The 20,346-nt window shown below is 45.3% G+C and overlaps 1 protein-coding gene across 2 annotated transcripts in view; it reads left to right on the forward strand.

The window, feature by feature from the left end:
• The window catches only part of cdon (cell adhesion associated, oncogene regulated), a 102,212-nt gene that overhangs the window by 59,012 nt on the left and 22,854 nt on the right, over nucleotides 1–20,346 (forward strand). For both annotated transcript variants that reach the window (XM_029773935.1, XM_029773936.1), the window contains exons 8-12: nucleotides 1,630–1,804; nucleotides 6,241–6,357; nucleotides 13,060–13,266; nucleotides 17,729–17,910; nucleotides 18,274–18,379. In XM_029773935.1, the coding sequence (XP_029629795.1) occupies nucleotides 1,630–1,804; nucleotides 6,241–6,357; nucleotides 13,060–13,266; nucleotides 17,729–17,910; nucleotides 18,274–18,379 (787 nt within the window). The remainder of the gene's footprint in view (nucleotides 1–1,629; nucleotides 1,805–6,240; nucleotides 6,358–13,059; nucleotides 13,267–17,728; nucleotides 17,911–18,273; nucleotides 18,380–20,346) is intronic.

Genomic DNA, 20,346 nt, shown 5'->3' on the forward strand with positions numbered 1-20,346 from the left:
GATGCCCCAAACAATCGAAAAGGGAATTCATCAGAGAAAATGACTTTACTCCAGTCCTCAGCAGTCCAATCCCTGTACCTTTTGCAGAATATCAGTCTGTCCCTGATGTTTTTCCTGGAGAGAAGTGGCTTCTTTGCTGCCCTTCTTGACACCAGGCCATCCTCCAAAAGTCTTCGCCTCACTGTGCGGGCAGATGCACTCACACCTGCCTTCTGCCATTCCTGAGCAAGCTCTGTACTGGTTGTGCCCCCCGATCCCGCAGCTGAATCAACTTTAGGAGACGTCCTGGCGCTTGCTGGACTTTCTTGGGCACCCTGAAGCCTTCTTCACAACAATTGAACCGCTCTCCTTGAAGTTCTTGATGATCCGATAAATGGTTGATTTAGGTGCAATCTTACTGGCAGCAATATCCTTGCCTGTGAAGTCCTTTTTGTGCAAAGCAATGATGACGGCACGTGTTTCCTTGCAGGTAACCATGTTTGACAGAGGAAGAAAAATGATTCCAAGCACCACCCTCCTTTTCAAGCTTCCTGTCTGTTATTCGAACTCAATCAGCATGACAGAATGATCTCCAGCCTTGTCCTCGTCAACACTCACACCTGTGTTAACGAGAGAATCACTGACATGATGTCAGCTGGTCCTTTTGTGGCAGGGCTGACATGAAGTGGAAATGTTTTGGGGGGATTCAGTTCATTTGCATGGCAAAGAGGGACTTTGCAATTAATTGCAATTCATCTGATCACTCTTCATAACATTCTGGAGTAAATGCAAATTGCCATCATACAAACTGAGGCAGCAGACTTTGTGAAAATTAATATTTGTGTCATTCTCATAAATTTTGGCCACGACTGTAGTCAAAGCTTTCCTAAAGTTTGGGTCAGTCACAGTGGTCAGGTATTCTGCCACTGTGTACTCTCTGTTTAGGGCCAAATAGCATTCTAGTTTGCTCTGTTTTTATGTTAATTATTTCCAATGTGTGAAGTAATTCTCTTTTTGTTTTCTCATGATTTGGTTGGGTCTAATTGTGTTTCTGTCCTGGGGCTCTGTGGGGTCTGTTTGTGTTTGTGAACAGAGCCCCAGGACCAGCTTGTTTAGGGGACTCTTCTCCAGGTTCATCTCTCTGTAGGTGATGGCTCTGTGGGGTCTGTTTGTGTTTGTGAACAGAGCCCCAGGACCAGCTTGCTTAGGGGACTCTTCTCCAGGTTCATCTCTCTGTAGGTGATGGCTTTGTTATGGAAGATTTGGGAATCGCTTCCTTTTAGGTGGTTGTAGAATTTAACGGCTCTTTTCTGGAGTTTGATCATTAGCAGGTATCGGTTGGTTTCTACACTTCTTTCCCTCTCTCTCTCTCTCTCTCTCTCTCTCTCTCTAGCATTTCTTAATATTATTCAGTTATTTTGGCTTTGATGCCTCATGATTGAGTATTGCTCTGTTCAGGTAGACTGTGATTTTGCTGTGATCTGATAGGGTTGTCAGTGGGCTGATTGTGAACTTTCTCTCTCTCTCTCTCTTTGTCTCTGTCTCTGTCTCTCGCTCTCGCTCTCTCTCTCTCTCTCTCTCTCTCTCTCTCTCTCTCTCTCTCTCTCTCTCTCCCTCTCTCTCCTCTCCTCTCTCTCTCTCTCTCGGTAGGTTGATGATGTGACGTGGGTAGTGGGTAGCTGGCATACGGTTCGTGTGCCCGGCAGTGAGAAGACCCTCCGTCTGTCTGAGCTGGAGTCGTCCAGTCTGTACGAGGTTCTGATGGTGGCTCGCAGCGTCGCAGGAGAGGGACAACCAGCCATGCTCACCTTCCGAACCGGCAAGGGTCAGTACAACACAGCACAGTACAACACAGCACAGTACAGTACAGTACAGTACAGTACAGTACAGTACAGTACAACACAGCACAGTACAACACAGCACAGCACAGTACAGCACAGCACAGCACAGTATAACACAGCACAGCACAGTAAAGTACAGTACAACACAGCACAGTACAACACAGCACAGTACAGCACAGCACAACACAGCACAGTACAGTACAGTACAGCACAACACAGCACAGTAAAGTACAACACAGCACAGCACAGCACAGCACAGCACAGCACAGTACAGTACAACACAGCACAGCACAGCACAACACAGCACAGTACAGCACAGCACAGCACAACACAGCACAGTACAGTACAACACAACACAGTACAGTACAACACAGCACAGTACAGTACAGTAAAGTACAGTACAACACAGCACAGTACAGTACAGTACAACACAGCACAGTACAGTACAACACAGCACAGTACAGTACAGTAAAGTACAGTACAACACAGCACAGTACAGCACAACACAGCACAGTACAGCACAGCACAACACAGCACAGTACAGTACAGTACAGTACAGTACAGTACAGTACAGTACAGTACAACACAGCACAGTACAGCACAGCACAGTAAAGTACAGTACAACACAGCACAGCACAGTAAAGTACAGTACAACACAGCCCAGTACAACACAGCACAGTACAGCACAGCACAGTACAGCACACAGCACAGCACAACACAGCACAGTAAAGTACAGCACAGCACAGTACAGCACAGCACAACACAGCACAGTAAAGTACAGCACAGCACAGCACAGTAAAGTACAGTACAACACAGCACAGTACAACACAGCACAGCACAGTAAAGTACAGTACAACACAGCACAGTACAACACAGCACAACACAGCACAGTAAAGTACAGTACAACACAGCACAGTACAACACAGCACAGCACAACACAGCACAGTACAGCACAGTACAACACAGCACAGTACAACACAGCACAGTACAGCACAGCACAACACAGCACAGTACAGCACAGTACAACACAGCACAGTACAGTACAGCACAGCACAGCACAGTACAACACAGTACAACACAGCACAGTACAGTACAGCACAGTACAACACAGCACAGTACAGTAAAGTACAGTACAACACAGCACAGCACAGTACAGTAAAGTACAGTACAACACAACACAGTACAACACAGCACAGTACAGTACAGTACAGTAATGTACAGTACAACACAGCACAGTAAAGTACAGTACAACACAATGCAGTACAACACAGTACAACACAGTACAGTAAAGTACAGTACAACATAGTACAACACAGTACAGTACAACATAACACAGTACAGTACAGTACAGTACAACACAGTACAGTACAACACAGTACAGTAAAGTACAGTACAACATAGTACAACATAGTACAGTACAACACAACACAGTACAGTACTGTACAACACAGTACAGTACAACACAACACAGTACAGTACTGTACAACACAGTACAGTACAACACAACACAGTACAGTACTGTACAACACAGTACAGTACAACACAACACAGTGCAGTACTGTACAACACAGTACAGTACAGTACAACACAGTACAGTACAACACAGTACAGTACAACACAGTACAACACAGTACAGTACAACACAGTGCAGTACAGTACAGTACAACACAACACAGTACAGTACTGTACAACACAGTACAGTACAACACAACACAGTACAGTACTGTACAACACAGTACAGTACAACACAACACAGTACAGTACTGTACAACACAGTACAGTACTGTACAACACAGTACAGTACAACACAGTACAGTACAGTACAACACAGTACAGTACAACACAGTACAGTACAACACAGTACAACACAGTACAGTACAACACAGTACAGTACAACACAGTACAACACAGTACAGTACAACACAGTACAGTACAACACAGTACAGTACAACACAGTACAACACAGTACAGTACAACACAGTGCAGTACAACACAGTACAACACAGTACAGTACACCACAGTACAACGCAGTACAACACAGTACAGTACAACACAGTACAACATAGTACAGTACAACACAACACAGTACAGTACTGTACAACACAGTACAGTACAACACAACACAGTACAGTACTGTACAACACAGTACAGTACAACACAACACAGTACAGTACTGTACAACACAGTACAGTACAGTACAACACAGTACAGTACAACACAGTACAGTACAACACAGTACAACACAGTACAGTACAACACAGTGCAGTACAGTACAGTACAACACAACACAGTACAGTACTGTACAACACAGTACAGTACAACACAACACAGTACAGTACTGTACAACACAGTACAGTACTGTACAACACAGTACAGTACAACACAGTACAGTACAGTACAACACAGTACAGTACAACACAGTACAGTACAACACAGTACAACACAGTACAGTACAACACAGTGCAGTACAACACAGTACAGTACAACACCGTACAACACAGTACAGTACAACACAGTACAGTACAACACAGTACAACACAGTACAGTACAACACAGTACAACACAGTACAGTACACCACAGTACAACGCAGTACAACACAGTACAGTACAACACAGTACAACACAGTACAGTACAACACAGTACAACACAGTACAGTACAACACAGTACAACACAGTACAGTACAACACAGTACAACACAGTACAGTACACCACAGTACAACGCAGTACAACACAGTACAGTACAACACAGTGCAGTACAACACAGTGCAACACAGTGCAGTACAACACAGTACAACACAGTACAGTACACCATAGTACAACACAGTACAACACAGTACAGTACAACACAGTACAACACGGTACAACACAACACAGTACAACACAACACATTACAACACAGTACAGTACAACACAGTACAACACAACACAGTACAACACAACACAGTACAACACAACACAGTACAACACAGTACAACACAGTACAACACAGTACAGTACAACACAGTACAACACAGTACAGTACAGTACAACACAGTACAGTACAACACAGTACAACACAGTACAACACAGTACAGTAAAGTACAGTACAACATAGTACAACACAGTACAGTACAACATAGTACAGTACAGTACAACACAGTACAGTACAGTACAACACAGTACAACACAGTACAGTACAACACAGTACAGTACAACACAGTACAGTACAACACAGTACAACACAGTACAGTACAACACAGTGCAGTACAACACAGTACAGTACAACACAGTAAAGTACAGTACAACACAGTACAGTACAACACAGTACAACACAGTACAGTACAACACAGTACAACACAGTACAGTACAACACAGTTCAGTACAACACAGTACAGTACAACACAGTACAGTACAACACAGTACAGTACAACACAGTACAGTACAACACAGTGCAGTACAACACAGTACAACACAGTACAGTACACCACAGTACAACGCAGTACAACACAGTACAGTACAACACAGTACAGTACAACACAGTACAACACAGTACAACACAGTACAGTACACCACAGTACAACGCAGTACAACACAGTACAGTACAACACAGTGCAGTACAACACAGTACAACACAGTGCAGTACAACACAGTACAACACAGTACAGTACACCACAGTACAACACAGTACAACACAGTACAGTACAACACAGTACAACACAGTACAACACAACACAGTACAACACAACACAGTACAACACAGTACAGTACAACACAGTACAACACAACACAGTACAACACAACACAGTACAACACAACACAGTACAACACAGTACAACACAGTACAACACAGTACAGTACAACACAGTACAACACAGTACAGTACAGTACAACACAGTACAACACAGTACAACACAGTTCAACACAGTACAGTACAGTACAACACAGTACAACACAGTACAACACAGTGCAACAAGCATGTGAAGGGATGTTTCCTGTGTTTCTACCAGTTGACGTGACCATGATTCAAAACTCCTCATAGCCCAAGTGTTTTAGCTAATTGTGTCTGTCTGTCTCCTCTGTGTCTGTTTCCTCTCTCTTTCCTCTCTGTTTCCTCTCTGTTTCCTCACTGTCTGTTTCCTCTGTTTCCTTTATGTGTCTCTGTCTGTTTCCTCTGGCTCTCTGTCTGTTTCCTCTGTGTGTCTCTGTCTGTTTCCTCTGTGTCTGTTTCCTCTGTTTCCTCTCTGTCTGTTTCCTCTCTGTCTCTGTCTGTTTCCTCTGTTTCCTCTCTGTCTGTTTCCTCTGTGTGTCTCTGTCTGTTTCCTCTGTGTCTGTTTCCTCTGTGTCTGTTTCCTCTCTGTCTGTTTCCTCTGTGTGTCTGTTTCCTCTGTTTCCTCTGTGTCTGTTTCCTCTCTGTCTGTTTCCTCTCTGTCTGTTTCCAGAGAAGAGCCCAGCTGTCAGTAAGAACCCATCCAAGCCTCCGGTGGTATCTGTTCCTGCTAAAGTCCCAGAGGACAAGACTTCTAATACTCACTTTGGGGTGGTCATCCACGAAAGAGGTAAGGCAACACACACACACACACACACACACACACACACACACACACACACACACACACCACACACACACCACACACACCACACACACACCACACACACACCACACACACACACACACACCACACACACACACACACACACCACACACACACACCACACACACACACCACACACACACACACCACACACACACACACACACACACACACACACCGCACACACACCGCACACACACACACCACACCACGACAGAGGTAACCAACTTCATCCTGTCAAATCAATCTGTGCTCTCCTGAGGCCAGGAGTTGTGTCCTGACCATGGAAAACTCCTGGCCATGACCTCTGTCCCCTCCATGAGATGTGTGTGTGTGTGTGTGTGTGTGTGTGTGTGTGTGTGTGTGTGTGTGTGGTGTGTGTGGTGTGTGTGTGTGTGTGGTGTGTGTGGTGTGTGTGTGTGTGTGTGTGTGTGTGTGTGTGTGTGTGTGTGTGTGTGTGGTGTGTGTGTGTGTGGTGTGTGTGTGGTGTGTGTGTGTGTGTGTGGGTGGTGTGTGTGTGTGGTGTGTGTGTTGTGTGTGGTGTGTGTGTTGTGTGTGTGTGTGTGGTGTGTGGTGTGTGTGTGGTGTGTGTGTGGTGTGTGGTGTGTGTGTGGTGTGTGTGTGTGTGTGGTGTGTGTGTGTGTGTGTGTGGTGTGTGTGTTGTGTGTGTGTGTGTGTGTGTGTGGTGTGTGTGTGTGTGTGTGTGTGTGTGGTGTGTGTGTGTGTGTGTGTGTGTGTGGTGTGTGTGTGTGTGTGTGTGTGTGTGTGTGTGTGTGTGTGTGTGTGTAGTTGTGGCCCTATAGCTTTCCGTCTTTTTGCTAACCCAGTCTCTCTCTAAATTCAATTCAATTCAAATGGCTTTATTGGCAAGTGAAGATAGATAATACATAAAATGAAATAAACAATAAAAATATAAATAAAACAGTAAACATTACACTCACAGAAGTTCCAAAAGAATAAAGACATTTCACATTGCATATTGTGTCTATATACAGTGTTGCTATGATGTGCAAATAGTTAAAGCACAAAAGGGAAAATAAATAAACATAAATATAGGTTGTATTTACAATGGTGTTTGTTCTTCACTGGTTGACCTTTTCTTGTGGCAACAGGTCACAAATCTTGCTGCTGTGATGACACACTGTGGTATTTCACCCAGTAGATATGGGAGTTTATCAAAATGGGGTTTGTTTTCTAATTCTTTGTGGATCTGTGTAATCTGAGGGAAATATGTGTCTCTAATATGGTCATACATTTGGCAGGAGGTTAGGACGTGCAGCTCAGTTTCCACCTCATTTTGTGGGCAGTGGGAACATAGCCTGTCTTCTCTTGAGAGCCAGGTCTGCCTACGGTGGCCTTTCTCAATAGCAAGGCTATACTCACTGAGTCTGTACGTAGTTTGGGTCAGTCACAGTGGTCAGGTATTCTGCCACTGTGTACTCTCTGTTTAGGGCCAAATAGCATTCTAGTTTGCTCTGTTTTTTTGTTAATTCTTTCCAATGTGTTAAGCTGTTAGGGACAGACGTTCCGCTAGCGGAACGCCTCACCAATATCCAATGGTAGAGCGTGGCGCGAAATACAAATACCTCAAAAATGCTATAACTTCAATTTCTCAAACATATGACTATTTTACACCATTTTAAAGACAAGACTCTCGTTAATCTAACCACATTGTCCGATTTCAAAAAGGCTTTACAGCGAAAGCAAAACATTAGATTATGTCAGGAGAGTACCCTGCCAAAAATAATCACACAGCCATTTTCAAAGCAAGCATATATGTCACAAAAAAACAAAACCACAGCTAAATGCAGCACTAACCTTTGATGATCTTCATCAGATGACACTCCTAGGACATTATGTTATACAATACATGCATGTTTTGTTCAATCAAGTTCATATTTATATCAAAAACCAGCTTTTTACATTAGCATGTGATGTTCAGAACTAGCATACCCACCGCAAACTTCCGGTGAATTTACTAAATTACTCATGATAAACGTTGACAAAAAACATAACAATTATTTTAAGAATTATAGATACAGAACTCCTTTATGCAATCGCGGTGTCAGATTTTAAAATAGCTTTTCGGCTAAAGCACATTTTGCAATATTCTGAGTACATAGCCCGGCCATCATCTCCCTAAGTTTGTTTTATTCACTGCTTTAGCACACTCTGCCAACCCAGATGTCCTAGCTGTGTCTGAATCTTGGCTTAGGAAGTCCACCAAAAACTCTGAAATCTTCATCCCTAACTACAACGTTTTCAGACAAGATAGAACGACCAAAGGGGGCGGTGTTGCAATCTACTGCAGAGAGAGCCTGCAGAGTTCTGTCCTGTTATCCAGGTCTGTACCCAAACAATTTGAACTTCTACTTTTAAAAATCCACCTCTCCAAAAACAAGTCTTTCACCGTTGTCGCCTGCTATAGACCCCCCTCGGCCCCTAGCTGTGCTCTGGACACCATATGTGAACTGATTGCCCCCCATCTATCTTCAGAGCTCGTGCTACTAGGTGACCTAAACTGGGACATGCTTAACACCCCAGCCATCCTACAATCCAAGCTTGATGCCCTCAATCTCACACAAATGATCAATGAACCCACCAGGTACAACCCTAAATCCGTAAACATTAGCACCCTCATAGATATCATCCTAACCAACGTGCCCTCTAAATACACCTCTGCTGTTTTCAACCAAGATCTCAGCGATCACTGCCTCATTGCCTGCACCCGTAATAGGTCAGCGGTCAAACGACCTCCACTCATCACTGTCAAACGCTCCCTGAAACATTTCAACGAGCAAGCCTTTCTAATCGACCTGGCTCTGGTATCCTGGAAGGATATTGACCTCATCCCGTCAGTAGAGGATGCCTAGTTATTTTTTTTAAATGCCTTCCTCACCATCTTAAATAAGCATGCCCCTTTCAAGAAATTTAGAACCAGGAACAGATATAGCCCTTGGTTCTCCCCAGACCTGACTGCCCTTAACCAACACAAAAATATCCTGTGGCGTTCTGCATTAGCATCGAACTGCCCCCGCGATATGCAACTTTTCAGGGAAGTTAGAAACCAATACACACAGGCAGTTAGAAATGCCAAGGCTAGCTTTTTCAAACAGAGATTTGCTTCCTGCAACTCAAACTCTAAAAAGTTCTGGGACATTGTAAAGTCCATGGAGAATAAGAACACCTCCTCCCAACTGCCCACTGCACTGAGGATAGGAAACTCTGTCACCACCGATAAGCCCACTATAATTGAGAATTTCAATAAGCATTTTTCTACGGCTGGCCATGTTTTCCACCTAACTACCCCTACTGCATTCAACAGCACTGCACCACCCACAGCTACTCGCCCAAGCCTCCCCCATTTCTCCTTCTCCCAAATCCATTCAGCTGATGTTCTGAAAGAGCTGCAAAATCTGGACCCCTACAAATCAGCTGGGCTTGACAATCTGGACCCTTTCTTTCTAAAATTATCTGCCGAAATAATTGCAACCCCTATTACTAGCCTGTTCAACCTCTCTTTCGTGTCGTCTGAGATTCCCATAGATTGGAAAGCAGCTGCTGTCATCCCCCTCTTCAAAGGAGGTGACACTCTTGACCCAAATTGCTACAGACCTATATCCATCCTACCCTGCCTTTCTAAGGTCTTCGAAAGCCAAGTCAACAAACAGATTACCGACCATTTCGAATCCCACCGCACCCTCTCCGCTATGCAATCTGGTTTCAGAGCTGGTCATGGGTGCACCTCAGCCACGCTCAAGGTCCTAAACGACATCGTAACCGCCATCGATAAGAAACAATACTGTGCTGCCGTATTCATTGACCTGGCCAAAGCTTTTGACTCTGTTAATCACCACATCCTCATCGGCAGACTCAGTAGCCTTGGTTTCTCAAACGATTGCGTCGCCTGGTTCACCAACTACTTCTCTGATAGAGTTCAGTGTGTCAAATCGGAGAGCCTGCTGTCCGGACCTCTGGCAGTCTCTATGGGGGTACCACAGGGTTCAATTCTTGGGCCAACTCTTTTCTCTGTATACATCAATGATGTCGCTCTTGCTGCTGGTGAATCTCTGATCCACCTCTATGCAGACGACACCATTCTGTATACTTCTGGCCCTTCTTTGGACACTGTGTTAACAACCCTCCAGACGAGCTTCAATGCCATTCAACTCTCCCTCCGTGGTCTCCAACTGCTCCTAAACACAAGTAAAACTAAATGCATGCTCTTCAATCGATCGCTGCCTGCACCTGCTCACCTGTCCAGCATCACTACTCTGGACGGTTCTAACTTAGAATTTGTGGACAACTACAAATACCTAGATGTCTGGTTAGACTGTAAACTCTCCTTCCAGACTCACATCAATCATCTCCAATCCAAAGTTAAATCTAGAATTGGCTTCCTATTTCGCAACAAAGCATCCTTCACTCATGCTGCCAAACATACCCTCGTAAAACTGACCATCCTACCAATCCTCGACTTCGGCGATGTCATTTACAAAATAGCCTCCAATACCCTACTCAACAAGCTGGATGCAGTCTATCACAGTGCCATCCATTTTGTCACCAAAGCCCCATATACTACCCACCACTGCGACCTGTACGCTCTCGTTGGCTGGCCTTCGCTACATAATCGTCGCCAAACACATTGGCTCCAGGTCATCTACAAGACCCTGCTAGGTAAAGTCCCCCCTTATCTCCGCTCACTGGTCACCATAGCAGCACCCACCTGTAGCACGCGCTCCAGCAGGTATATCTCTCTGGTCACCCCTAAAGCCAACTCCTCCTTTGGTCGTCTCTCCTTCCAGTTCTCTGCTGCCAATGACTGGAACGAACTACAAAAATCTCTGAAACTGGAAACAATTATCTCCCTCACTAGCTTTAAGCACCAGCTATCAGAGCAGCTCCCAGATCACTGCACCTGTACATAGCCCATCTATAATTTAGCCCAAACTACTACCTCTTCCCCTACTGTATTTATTTATTTTGCTCCTTTGCACCATATTATTTATATTTAACTTTGAACTTTCTTCAAACTACAAATCTACCATTCCAGTGTTTTACTTGCTATACTTTATTTACTTTGCCACCATGGCCTTTTTTGCCTTTACCTCCCTTATCTCACATCATTTGCTCACATTGTATATAGTCTTATTTTTTTCTACTGCATCATTGATTGTATGTTGTTTTACTCCATGTGTAACTCTGTGTTTTTGTATGTTGTCGAACTGCTTTGCTTTATCTTGGCCAGGTCGCAATTGTAAATGAGAACTTGTTCTCAACTTGCCTACCTGGTTAAATAAAGATGAAATAAATAAAAAATAAATAAATAAAAATCATGGCTAGCTAATTTGACACCCACCAAATTTGGCCCTCACCAAACTCAGATTACTATAAGAAAAATTGGATTACCTTTGCTGTTCTTCGTCAGAATGCACTCCCAGGACTTCTACTTCAACAACAAATGTTGTTTTGGTTCCAAATAATCCATAGTTATATCCAAATAGCTCCGTTTTGTTCGTGCGTTCAGGTCACAATCCGAAGGGTGACGCGCGAGCGCATTTCGTGACAAAAAAATTCAAAATATTCCATTACCGTACTTAGAAGCATGTCAAACGCTGCTTAAAATCAATTGTTATGCTATTTTCCAACCGGGCGACGTTGTATTCATTGAAAGGCTGAAAGAAAAAAATGGAGTCGTCTCGTGAACGTGCATCTCCAGTGTCACTGTTCTCAGCCTGACCACTCACAAAAACTCCTGCTGTTTTTCGCCCAGAGACTGCAGACACCCCATTACACTTTCTGGCGCCTTCTGAGAGCCAATGGAAGTCATAGAAAATGTCACGTTACAGCAGAGATGCTGTATTTTCGATAGAGATGCCACAGAAGGAGAACAAATTGTCAGACATGGCACTTCCTGTATGGAATCTTCTCAGGTTTTGGCCTGCCATATGAGTTCTGTTATACTCACAGACACCATTCAAACAGTTTTAGAAACTTTAGAGTGTTTTCTATCCAAATCTACTAATTATATGCATATTCTAGTTTCTGGGCAGGAGTAGTAACCAGATTAAATCGGGTACGTTTTTTATCCAGCCGTGAAAATACTGCCCCCTATCCCAAACAGGTTTTAAGTAATTGTCTTTTTGTTTTCTAATGATGTGGTTGGGTCTAATTGTGTTGCTGTCCTGGGGCTCTGTGGGGTCTGTTTGTGTTTGTGAACATAGACCCAGGTTCTCCCTCTCCCTCTCTCTCTGTTTCTATGTCTCTCTCTCTCTCTGTATGACTCTCTCTCGCTCTCTCTCTCTCTCTCTCTCTCTCACAGTCTCTCTCTCTCTCTCTCTCTCACAGTCTCTCTCTCACTCTCGCTCTCACTCTCTCTCTTTCTCTCTCTCTGTGGCTCAGAGCCCAGGCAGTAAGTACCACATTCCTCTATAGCATGTCCTCCCTCCCTCCCTTCCTCCTCCTGTATTCCGTGTTTTCTCTTTCTGTGTTTATGTTTTGTCTTTTCAGTAGATGTATGTAATGTTTTCAGTTTCCACAAAGTTGTGTGTCTTTTCTTCTCAAAAGAGAAACAGTAATTTCAGTTGGAGTTTGATTGAGTGGAGGTATAGTATTTCTCAGGCTCTGATTGGTTGGCTTTATTTATTTTTCTCTTCCTGGTTCCAGTTCCCGAGGCCCCTGATAGGCCCACCATCTCCATGGCGACGGAGAGTTCTGTTTACGTGACGTGGATCCCGCGGGCTAACGGAGGCTCTCCAATCACAGCGTTCCGTGTGGAGTATCGTCGCCAGGGCCGCAGCGCCGAGTGGGTCGTTGCCGCCGACAACATCTCTCCTCTCAAACTGTCCGTGGAAGTACGCAGTCTGGAACCTGGTGAGACATGCGCTCTCAGAATTAAAGGTTTAGGTTTGTTCCTAAAGGAGTACAACCGCTTGTCACTAGAGTGGAGTGGTGCCCTGTAAGGTCCTCCTTTCTACTTTTAGTTATCGGCACGTCACAGGAGGCTGGTGAGGGGAGGACGGCTCATAATAATGGCCGGAACGGAGCAAAGGGAACGGCATCGACCACATGGATGTGTTTGGTGTTTAATGTATTGCATTAGATACCATTCTACAGATTCCACGAGCCCGTCCTCCCCATTTTCCCCATCCTGTGAGGAGGTTGGTGGGGGCCGAGTCTTTCAGATAGTTATTTTTGGCCACCTGTGATTGTTGTACCAACCTCCTGTGAGGTACATTATTGTAATTGGGTTCATACTTCAGATAGTCTCTTTCTCCACATGTACAAAAGCATGCTTTTTGCCTTCATATAGTACCACCCCAGTGGCAAAAGCATGTACCTCTACCATAGACCACTTCAACTGGTACAACAATCACAGGTGGCCAAAAATAACTATCTGAAAGACTCGCCCCCCCCACTAAGCCTTCAACATAATTAATTTATATAATTTCCCATTGTGCCTTGCCCTTTTCCAGTGAATTGTAGAGGTACCACCAATGACTGTATTTGTTAGTGACAGAAACATGATGGTTGAATTTGTTCATTTTCAGTCCTGTGGACTTCTTAGGCGTATATTATCATTCACATCAAACTCTTTATGGCAATACTTATGAAGCCTCATTTTGAGGGCTAGTTTTACCCTAATACAGTGTCCTGAAACACATGGTTTACGCGACACATCAAGCAGGCTTACAAAAATTCCTGTAAAATCCCCCCCCCCCCCAGGATAAGCAGAATTTCCTGCTTATTTCCTCTCGTTTCCAGGAATATTCCAACCGGGATTTCTGGAAAACATGGAACGTTTTAGGTAAATGTTATCAGAATTGTGCTACACTGCTGTACCTGCAAGTCACATTATGCTGGCTCGCAAAGTGATGTTGAATTCCTGTTGGAATCTAGCCCAGAGTTAGAATATCCAACAGGTGGGATTTGTATTCACCCAGAAACTGCATTCAGAATGACTCTCAGTGTTAATTACTTTGTGAGGAGACGACCTAACCCATTTCAATTAGAACAACCATTTCAGTAACGGGTTAAAAAAAAAATAATAATAATAAAACTAACTGATTGTTTTAGTTGAGAAAAAATGTTATTTTATCTTTCTGTAGTATAAGATTATTCAATCAATCAATGTACAGACATAAGCACAGATAGTAAAACAATCTTAAAACATCTGCCTGCAGTCGAGCATGCTGGGAAATAAGATGATGATGATGATTACGGTACAAAAAAATGTTACTTCTTTTAGGTGGCAAAAAATGTATCATTGTACGTTATGGTGGGTATTGAGGGTACACAAAGTATGTTTGTACCCTGGGAAGCAGAAGGTTTGTACCCTGGGAAGCAGAAGGTTTGTACCCTGGGAAGCAGAAGGTTTGTACCCTGGGAAGCAGAAGGTTTGTAACCTGGGAAGCAGAAGGTTTGTACCCTGGGAAGCAGAAGGTTTGTACCCTGGGAAGCAGAAGGTTTGTAACCTGGGAAGCAGAAGGTTTGTACCCTGGGAAGCAGAAGGTTTGTACCCTGGGAAACAGAAGGTTGGACCCTGGGAAACAGAAGGTTTGTACCCTGGGAAACAGAAGGTTTGTAACCTGGGAAACAGAAGGTTTGTACCCTGGGAAGCAGAAGGTTTGTAACCTTGGAAGCAGAAGGTTTGTACCCTGGGAAGCAGAAGGTTTGTAACCTGGGAAGCAGAAGGTTTGTAACCTGGGAAGCAGAAGGTTTGCACCCTGGGAAACTGAAGGTTTGTACCCTGGGAAAGAGAAATGTACCTTCAAATTGTGGACCCTTTTTTGAGAGTGAGAGTGTGATGATTGATTGTACCTTTATATTCAAGCATGGAGTCCAAAAATGAATCATTATTTATCTGCACATGTACCCAAGAAGAACAGACCATGTGACATCATTATGTGTACCTGTGAAGGTACTCGATGTGTATGTTGTATTTGGAAACAATACCGTACCCTTATTTCTGACTGTACAGGCTCTCCTCAGAGATGTGTGGTGGCTGTTTGCCTCCTGTCCGGGTTAGGATTAGGGGTTAGGATTAGGGGTTAGGGTTAGGGGTTAGGATTAGGGTTAGGATTAGGGGTTAGGGTTAGGTGTTTAGGGTTAGGATTAGGGGTTAGGGTTAGGATTAGGGGTTAGGGGTTAGGCTTAGGGGTTAGGATTAGGGGTTCGGGGTTAGGGGTTAGGGTTAGGGGTTAGGGTTAGGGTTAGGGGTTAGGGTTAGGGGTTAGGGGTTAGGGTTCGGGGTTAGGGGTTAGGGGTTAGGGTTAGGTGTTTAGGGTTAGGATTAGGGGTTAGGGTTAGGATTAGGGGTTAGGATTAGGGGTTAGGATTAGGGGTTCGGGGTTAGGGTTAGGGGTTAGGGTTAGGGGTTAGGATTAGGGGTTAGGATTAGGGGGTTAGGGTTAGGGGTTAGGGGGTTAGGGTTAAGGGTTAGGGTTAGCATTAGGGGTTATGGTTAGGGTTAGGGTTAGGGTTAGGGGTTAGCATTAGGGGTTATGGTTAGGGTTAGGGTTAGGGGTTAGCATTAGGGGTTATGGTTAGGGTTAGGGGTTAGCATTAGGGGTTATGGTTAGGGTTAGGGTTAGGGGTTAGGGTTAGGGTTAGGGTTAGGATTAGGGGTTATGGTTAGGGTTAGGGTTAAGGGTTAGGGGTTAGCATTAGGGGTTATGGTTAGGGTTAGGGTTAGGGGTTAGGGTTAGGGTTAAGGGTTAGGGTTAGGATTAGGGGTTATGGTTAGGATTAGGGGTTATGGTTAGGGTTAGGGGTTATGGTTAGGGTTAGGGGTTAGCATTTGGGGTTATGGTTAGGGTTAGGGGTTATGGTTAGGGTTAGGGGTTAGCATTAGGGTTATGGTTAGGGTTAGGGGTTATGGTTAGGGTTAGGGGTTAGCATTAGGGGTTATGGTTAGGGTTAGGGGTTATGGTTAGGGTTAGGGGTTAGCATTAGGGGTTAGGGTTAGGGTTAGGGGTTATGGTTAGGGTTAGGGTTAGGGGTTAGGGGTTAGCATTAGGGGTTATGGTTAGGGTTAGGGTTAGGGGTTAGGGGTTAGGATTAGGGGTTCGGGGTTATGGTTAGGGGGTTCGGGGTTATGTTTAGGGGGTTAGGGGTTAGGGTTAGGGGTTAGGGTTATGGTTAGGGTTAGGGGTTTAGGGGTTATGGTTAGGGTTAGGGGTTAGGGGTTATGGTTAGGGTTAGGGGTTAGGGTTATGGTTAGGGTTAGGGGTTAGGGGTTATGGTTAGGGTTAGGGGTTAGGGGTTATGGTTAGGGTTAGGGTTAGGGGTTATGGTTAGGGTTAGGGGTTAGGGTTAGGGTTAGGGGTTAGGGGTTAGGGGTTATGGTTAGGGTTAGGGGTTAGGGGTTAGGGTTAGGGGTTTATGGTTAGGGTTAGGGTTAGGGGTTAGGGTTAGGGGTTATGGTTAGGGTTAGGGGTTAGGGGTTAGGTTAGGGTTAGGGTTAGGGGTTATGGTTAGGGTTAGGGGTTATGGTTAGGGTTAGGGGTTAGGGTTAGGGGTTAGGGGGTTAGGGTTAGGGGTAGGGTTAGGGTTAGGGGTTAGGGGTTAGGGGGTTATGGTTAGGGTTAGGGGTTAGGGGTTAGGGTTAGGGGTTAAGGGTTAGGGGTTAGGGGTTAGGGTTAGGGTTAGGGGTTAGGGTTGGGGGTTAGGGTTAGGGTTAGGGGTTAGGGTTAGGGGGTTATGGTTAGGGGTTAGGGGGTTATGGTTAGGGTTAGGGGTTAGGGTTAGGGTTAGGGGTTAGGGGTTAGGGTTAGGGGTTATGGTTAGGGTTAGGGTTAGGGGTTAGGGTTAGGGTTAGGGGTTAGGGGGTTATGGTTAGGGGTTAGGGGTTATGGTTAGGGTTAGGGGTTAGGGTTGGTTAGGGGTTATGGTTAGGGTTAGGGTTAGGGTTAGGGTTAGGGGTTAAGGGTTAGGGGTTAGGGGTTTAGGGTTAGGGTTAGGGTTAGGGGTTAGGGGTTAGGGGGTTAAGGGTTAGGGGTTAAGGGTTTAGGGTTAGGGGTTAGGGTTAGGGGTTAAGGGTTAGGGTTAGGGTTAGGGGTTAGGGGTTATGGTTAGGGGTTAGGGGTTAGGGTTAGGGTTAGGGGGTTATGGTTAGGGGTTAGGGTTAGGGTTAGGGGTTAGGGGTTTAGGGTTAGGGTTAGGGGTTAGGGGTTAGGGTTAGGGTTAAGGGTTATGGTTAAGGGTTAGGGGTTATGTTTAGGGGTTAGGGTTAGGGTTATGTTTAGGGGGTTAGGGTTAGGGTTAGGGTTAGGGGTTAGGGGTTAGGGTACTCTCCATGTTGTTTCATTCCTTCCATGTGCTCCTCTGTCTGCAGGCTCCACCTATAAATTCCGTGTTCTAGCTATGAACCAGAATGGTGACAGTCCCCACAGCGCCACCTCTAGGCCGTACCAGGTGTCAGCAGCGAGCCCACGCTTCTCGGACCGCCCGGTGGCCGGACCGCACATCTCCTCTACAGACGCCGTCAGCGACACTCAGATCATGCTACGCTGGACAGTCAGTACTGCATACCACCACCCAGAGTGTGTGTGTGTGTGTGTGTGTGGTGTGTGTGTGTGTGTGTGTGTGTGTGTGTGTGTGTGTGTGTGTGTGTGGTGTGTGTGTGTGTGTGTGTGTTTTTGATGTTGCATGGGGCTGAGAGAGGAGATTGAATCAGGCCTGTAATGGTCCTGTTGGGCTGAGAAGACGATTAGAACTATTAGAACAGTCATATTGATGAACGGGTCGGTTAGTGTGAGGGTTCACCCCTTCCCTTTTCTAGAGGAGTTTTTACTCTTCAATGTTTACATTGTCAACCAGGCAGTTGTTATGAATGCTGAGATGCTGTGATCTAACTCTGATTCTGTGTGGTTCCTCCAGTACACCCCTTCTAGTAACAACAACACACCCATCCAAGGGTTCTATATCTACTACAGACCTACTGATAGTGACAATGACAGTGATTACAAACGGGACGTGGTCGAAGGTGAGTTTACTGTGTGTGTGTGTGTGTGTGTGTGTGTGTGTCTGTTTGTGTGTGTGTGTGTGTGTGTGTCTGTTTGTGTGTGTGTGTGTGTGTGTGTGTGAAATGTGTTTTTAATAAATGTCTGAGTGCTAATGGCCCTGAACTGAAATCTGAGTACAGTCCGAGAGAGGGAGGGACGGAGGGAGGAAGAGAGGGGAGGAGAGGGTGGGAGGGAGGGAGGGAGGGAGGGAGGGAGGAGAGGTAAAGGGGGGAGGGAGGGAGGGAGGGAGGGAGGGAGGAAGGAGAGGTAAAGGGGGAGGGGGAGAGGGGAGTAGAGGGGGGCGGGAGGAGAGGGGGGCGGGACAAGTTGTGTGTGTATATATATATAGTAGTTTATCTTAGTAACCATGTACTCAGGTATTACACAGTCGAAACAGCAGGTCTGGGACAAGGTAGCACGTCCGGTGAACAGGTCAAGGTTCCATAGCCGCAGGCAGAACAGTTGAAACTGGAGCAGCAGCACAGCCAGATGGACTGGGGACAGCAAGGAGTCATCAGGCCAGGTAGTCCTGAGGCATGGTCATAGGGCTCAGGTCCTCCGAGAGAAGAGAAAGAGAGTGATGGAGAGAGAGAGAATTAGAGAGAGCATACTTAAATTCACACAGGACACCGGATAAGACAGGAGAAATACTCCAGATATAACAGAATGACCCTAGCCCCCCGACACATAAACTACTGCAGCATAAATACTGGAGGCTGAGACAGGAGGGGTCAGGAGACACTGTGGCCCCATCCGATGAAACCCCCGGACAGGGCCAAACAGGTAGGTTATAACCCCACCCACTTTGCCAAAGCATAGCCCCCACACCACTAGAGGGATATCTTCAACTTCTAACTTACCATCCTGAGACAAGGCCGAGTATATCAAACAAAGATCTCCGCCACGGCACAACCCAAGGGGGGGCGCCAACCCAGACAGGAAGACCACGTCAGTGACTCAACCCTCTCAAGTGACGCACCCCTCCTAGGGACGGCATGGAAGAGCACCAGTAAGCCCGTGACTCAGCCCCTGTAATAAGGTTAGAGGCAGAGAATCCCAGTGGAGAGAGGGGAACCGGCCAGGCAGAGACAGCAAGGGCGGTTCGTTGCTCCAGCCTTTCCGTTCACCTTCACACTCCTGGGCCAGACTACACTTAATCATAGGACCTACTGAAGAGATAAGTCTTCAGTAAAGACTTAAAGGTTGAGACTGAGTCTGCGTCTCTCACATGGGTAGGCAGACTATTCCATAAAAATGGAGCTCTATAGGAGAAAGCCCTACCTCCAGCCGTTTGCTTAGAAATTCTAGGGACAATTAGGAGGCCTGCGTCTTGTGACCGTAGCGTACGTGTAGGTATGTACGGCAGGACCAAATCGGAAAGATAGGTAGGAGCAAGCCCATGTAATGCTTTGTAGGTTAGCAGTAAAACCTTGAAATCAGCCCTTGCCTTAACAGGAAGCCACTGTAGAGAGGCTAGCACTGGAGTAATATGGTCACATTTTTTGGTTCTAGTCAGGATTCTAGCAGCCGTATTTAGCACTAACTGAAGTTTGTTTAGTGCTTTATCCGGGTAGCCGGAAAGTAGAGCATTGCAGTAGTCCAACCTAGAAGTAACAAAAGCATGGATTAATTTTCTGCATCATTTTTGGACAGAAAGTTTCTGATTTTTGCAATGTTACGTAGGTGGAAAAAGCTGTCCTTGAAACAGTCTTGATATGTTTGTCAAAAGAGAGATCAGGGTCCAGAGTAACGCCGAGGTCCTTGAACAGCTTTTTTAAAAAAATGTTGAGAGGAATGAGAGATTCGATATTAGCCGATAGCTTTTTATATTTTCTGGGTCAAGGTTTGGCTTTTTCTAAGAGAGGCTTTATTACTGCCACTTTTAGTGAGCTTGGTACACATCCGGTGGATAGAGAGCCATTTATTATGTTCAACATAGGAGGGCCAA

The sequence above is a fragment of the Salmo trutta genome, chromosome 13, assembly GCF_901001165.1.
Source record: "Salmo trutta chromosome 13, fSalTru1.1, whole genome shotgun sequence".
Lineage (NCBI taxonomy): Eukaryota > Metazoa > Chordata > Actinopteri > Salmoniformes > Salmonidae > Salmo > Salmo trutta.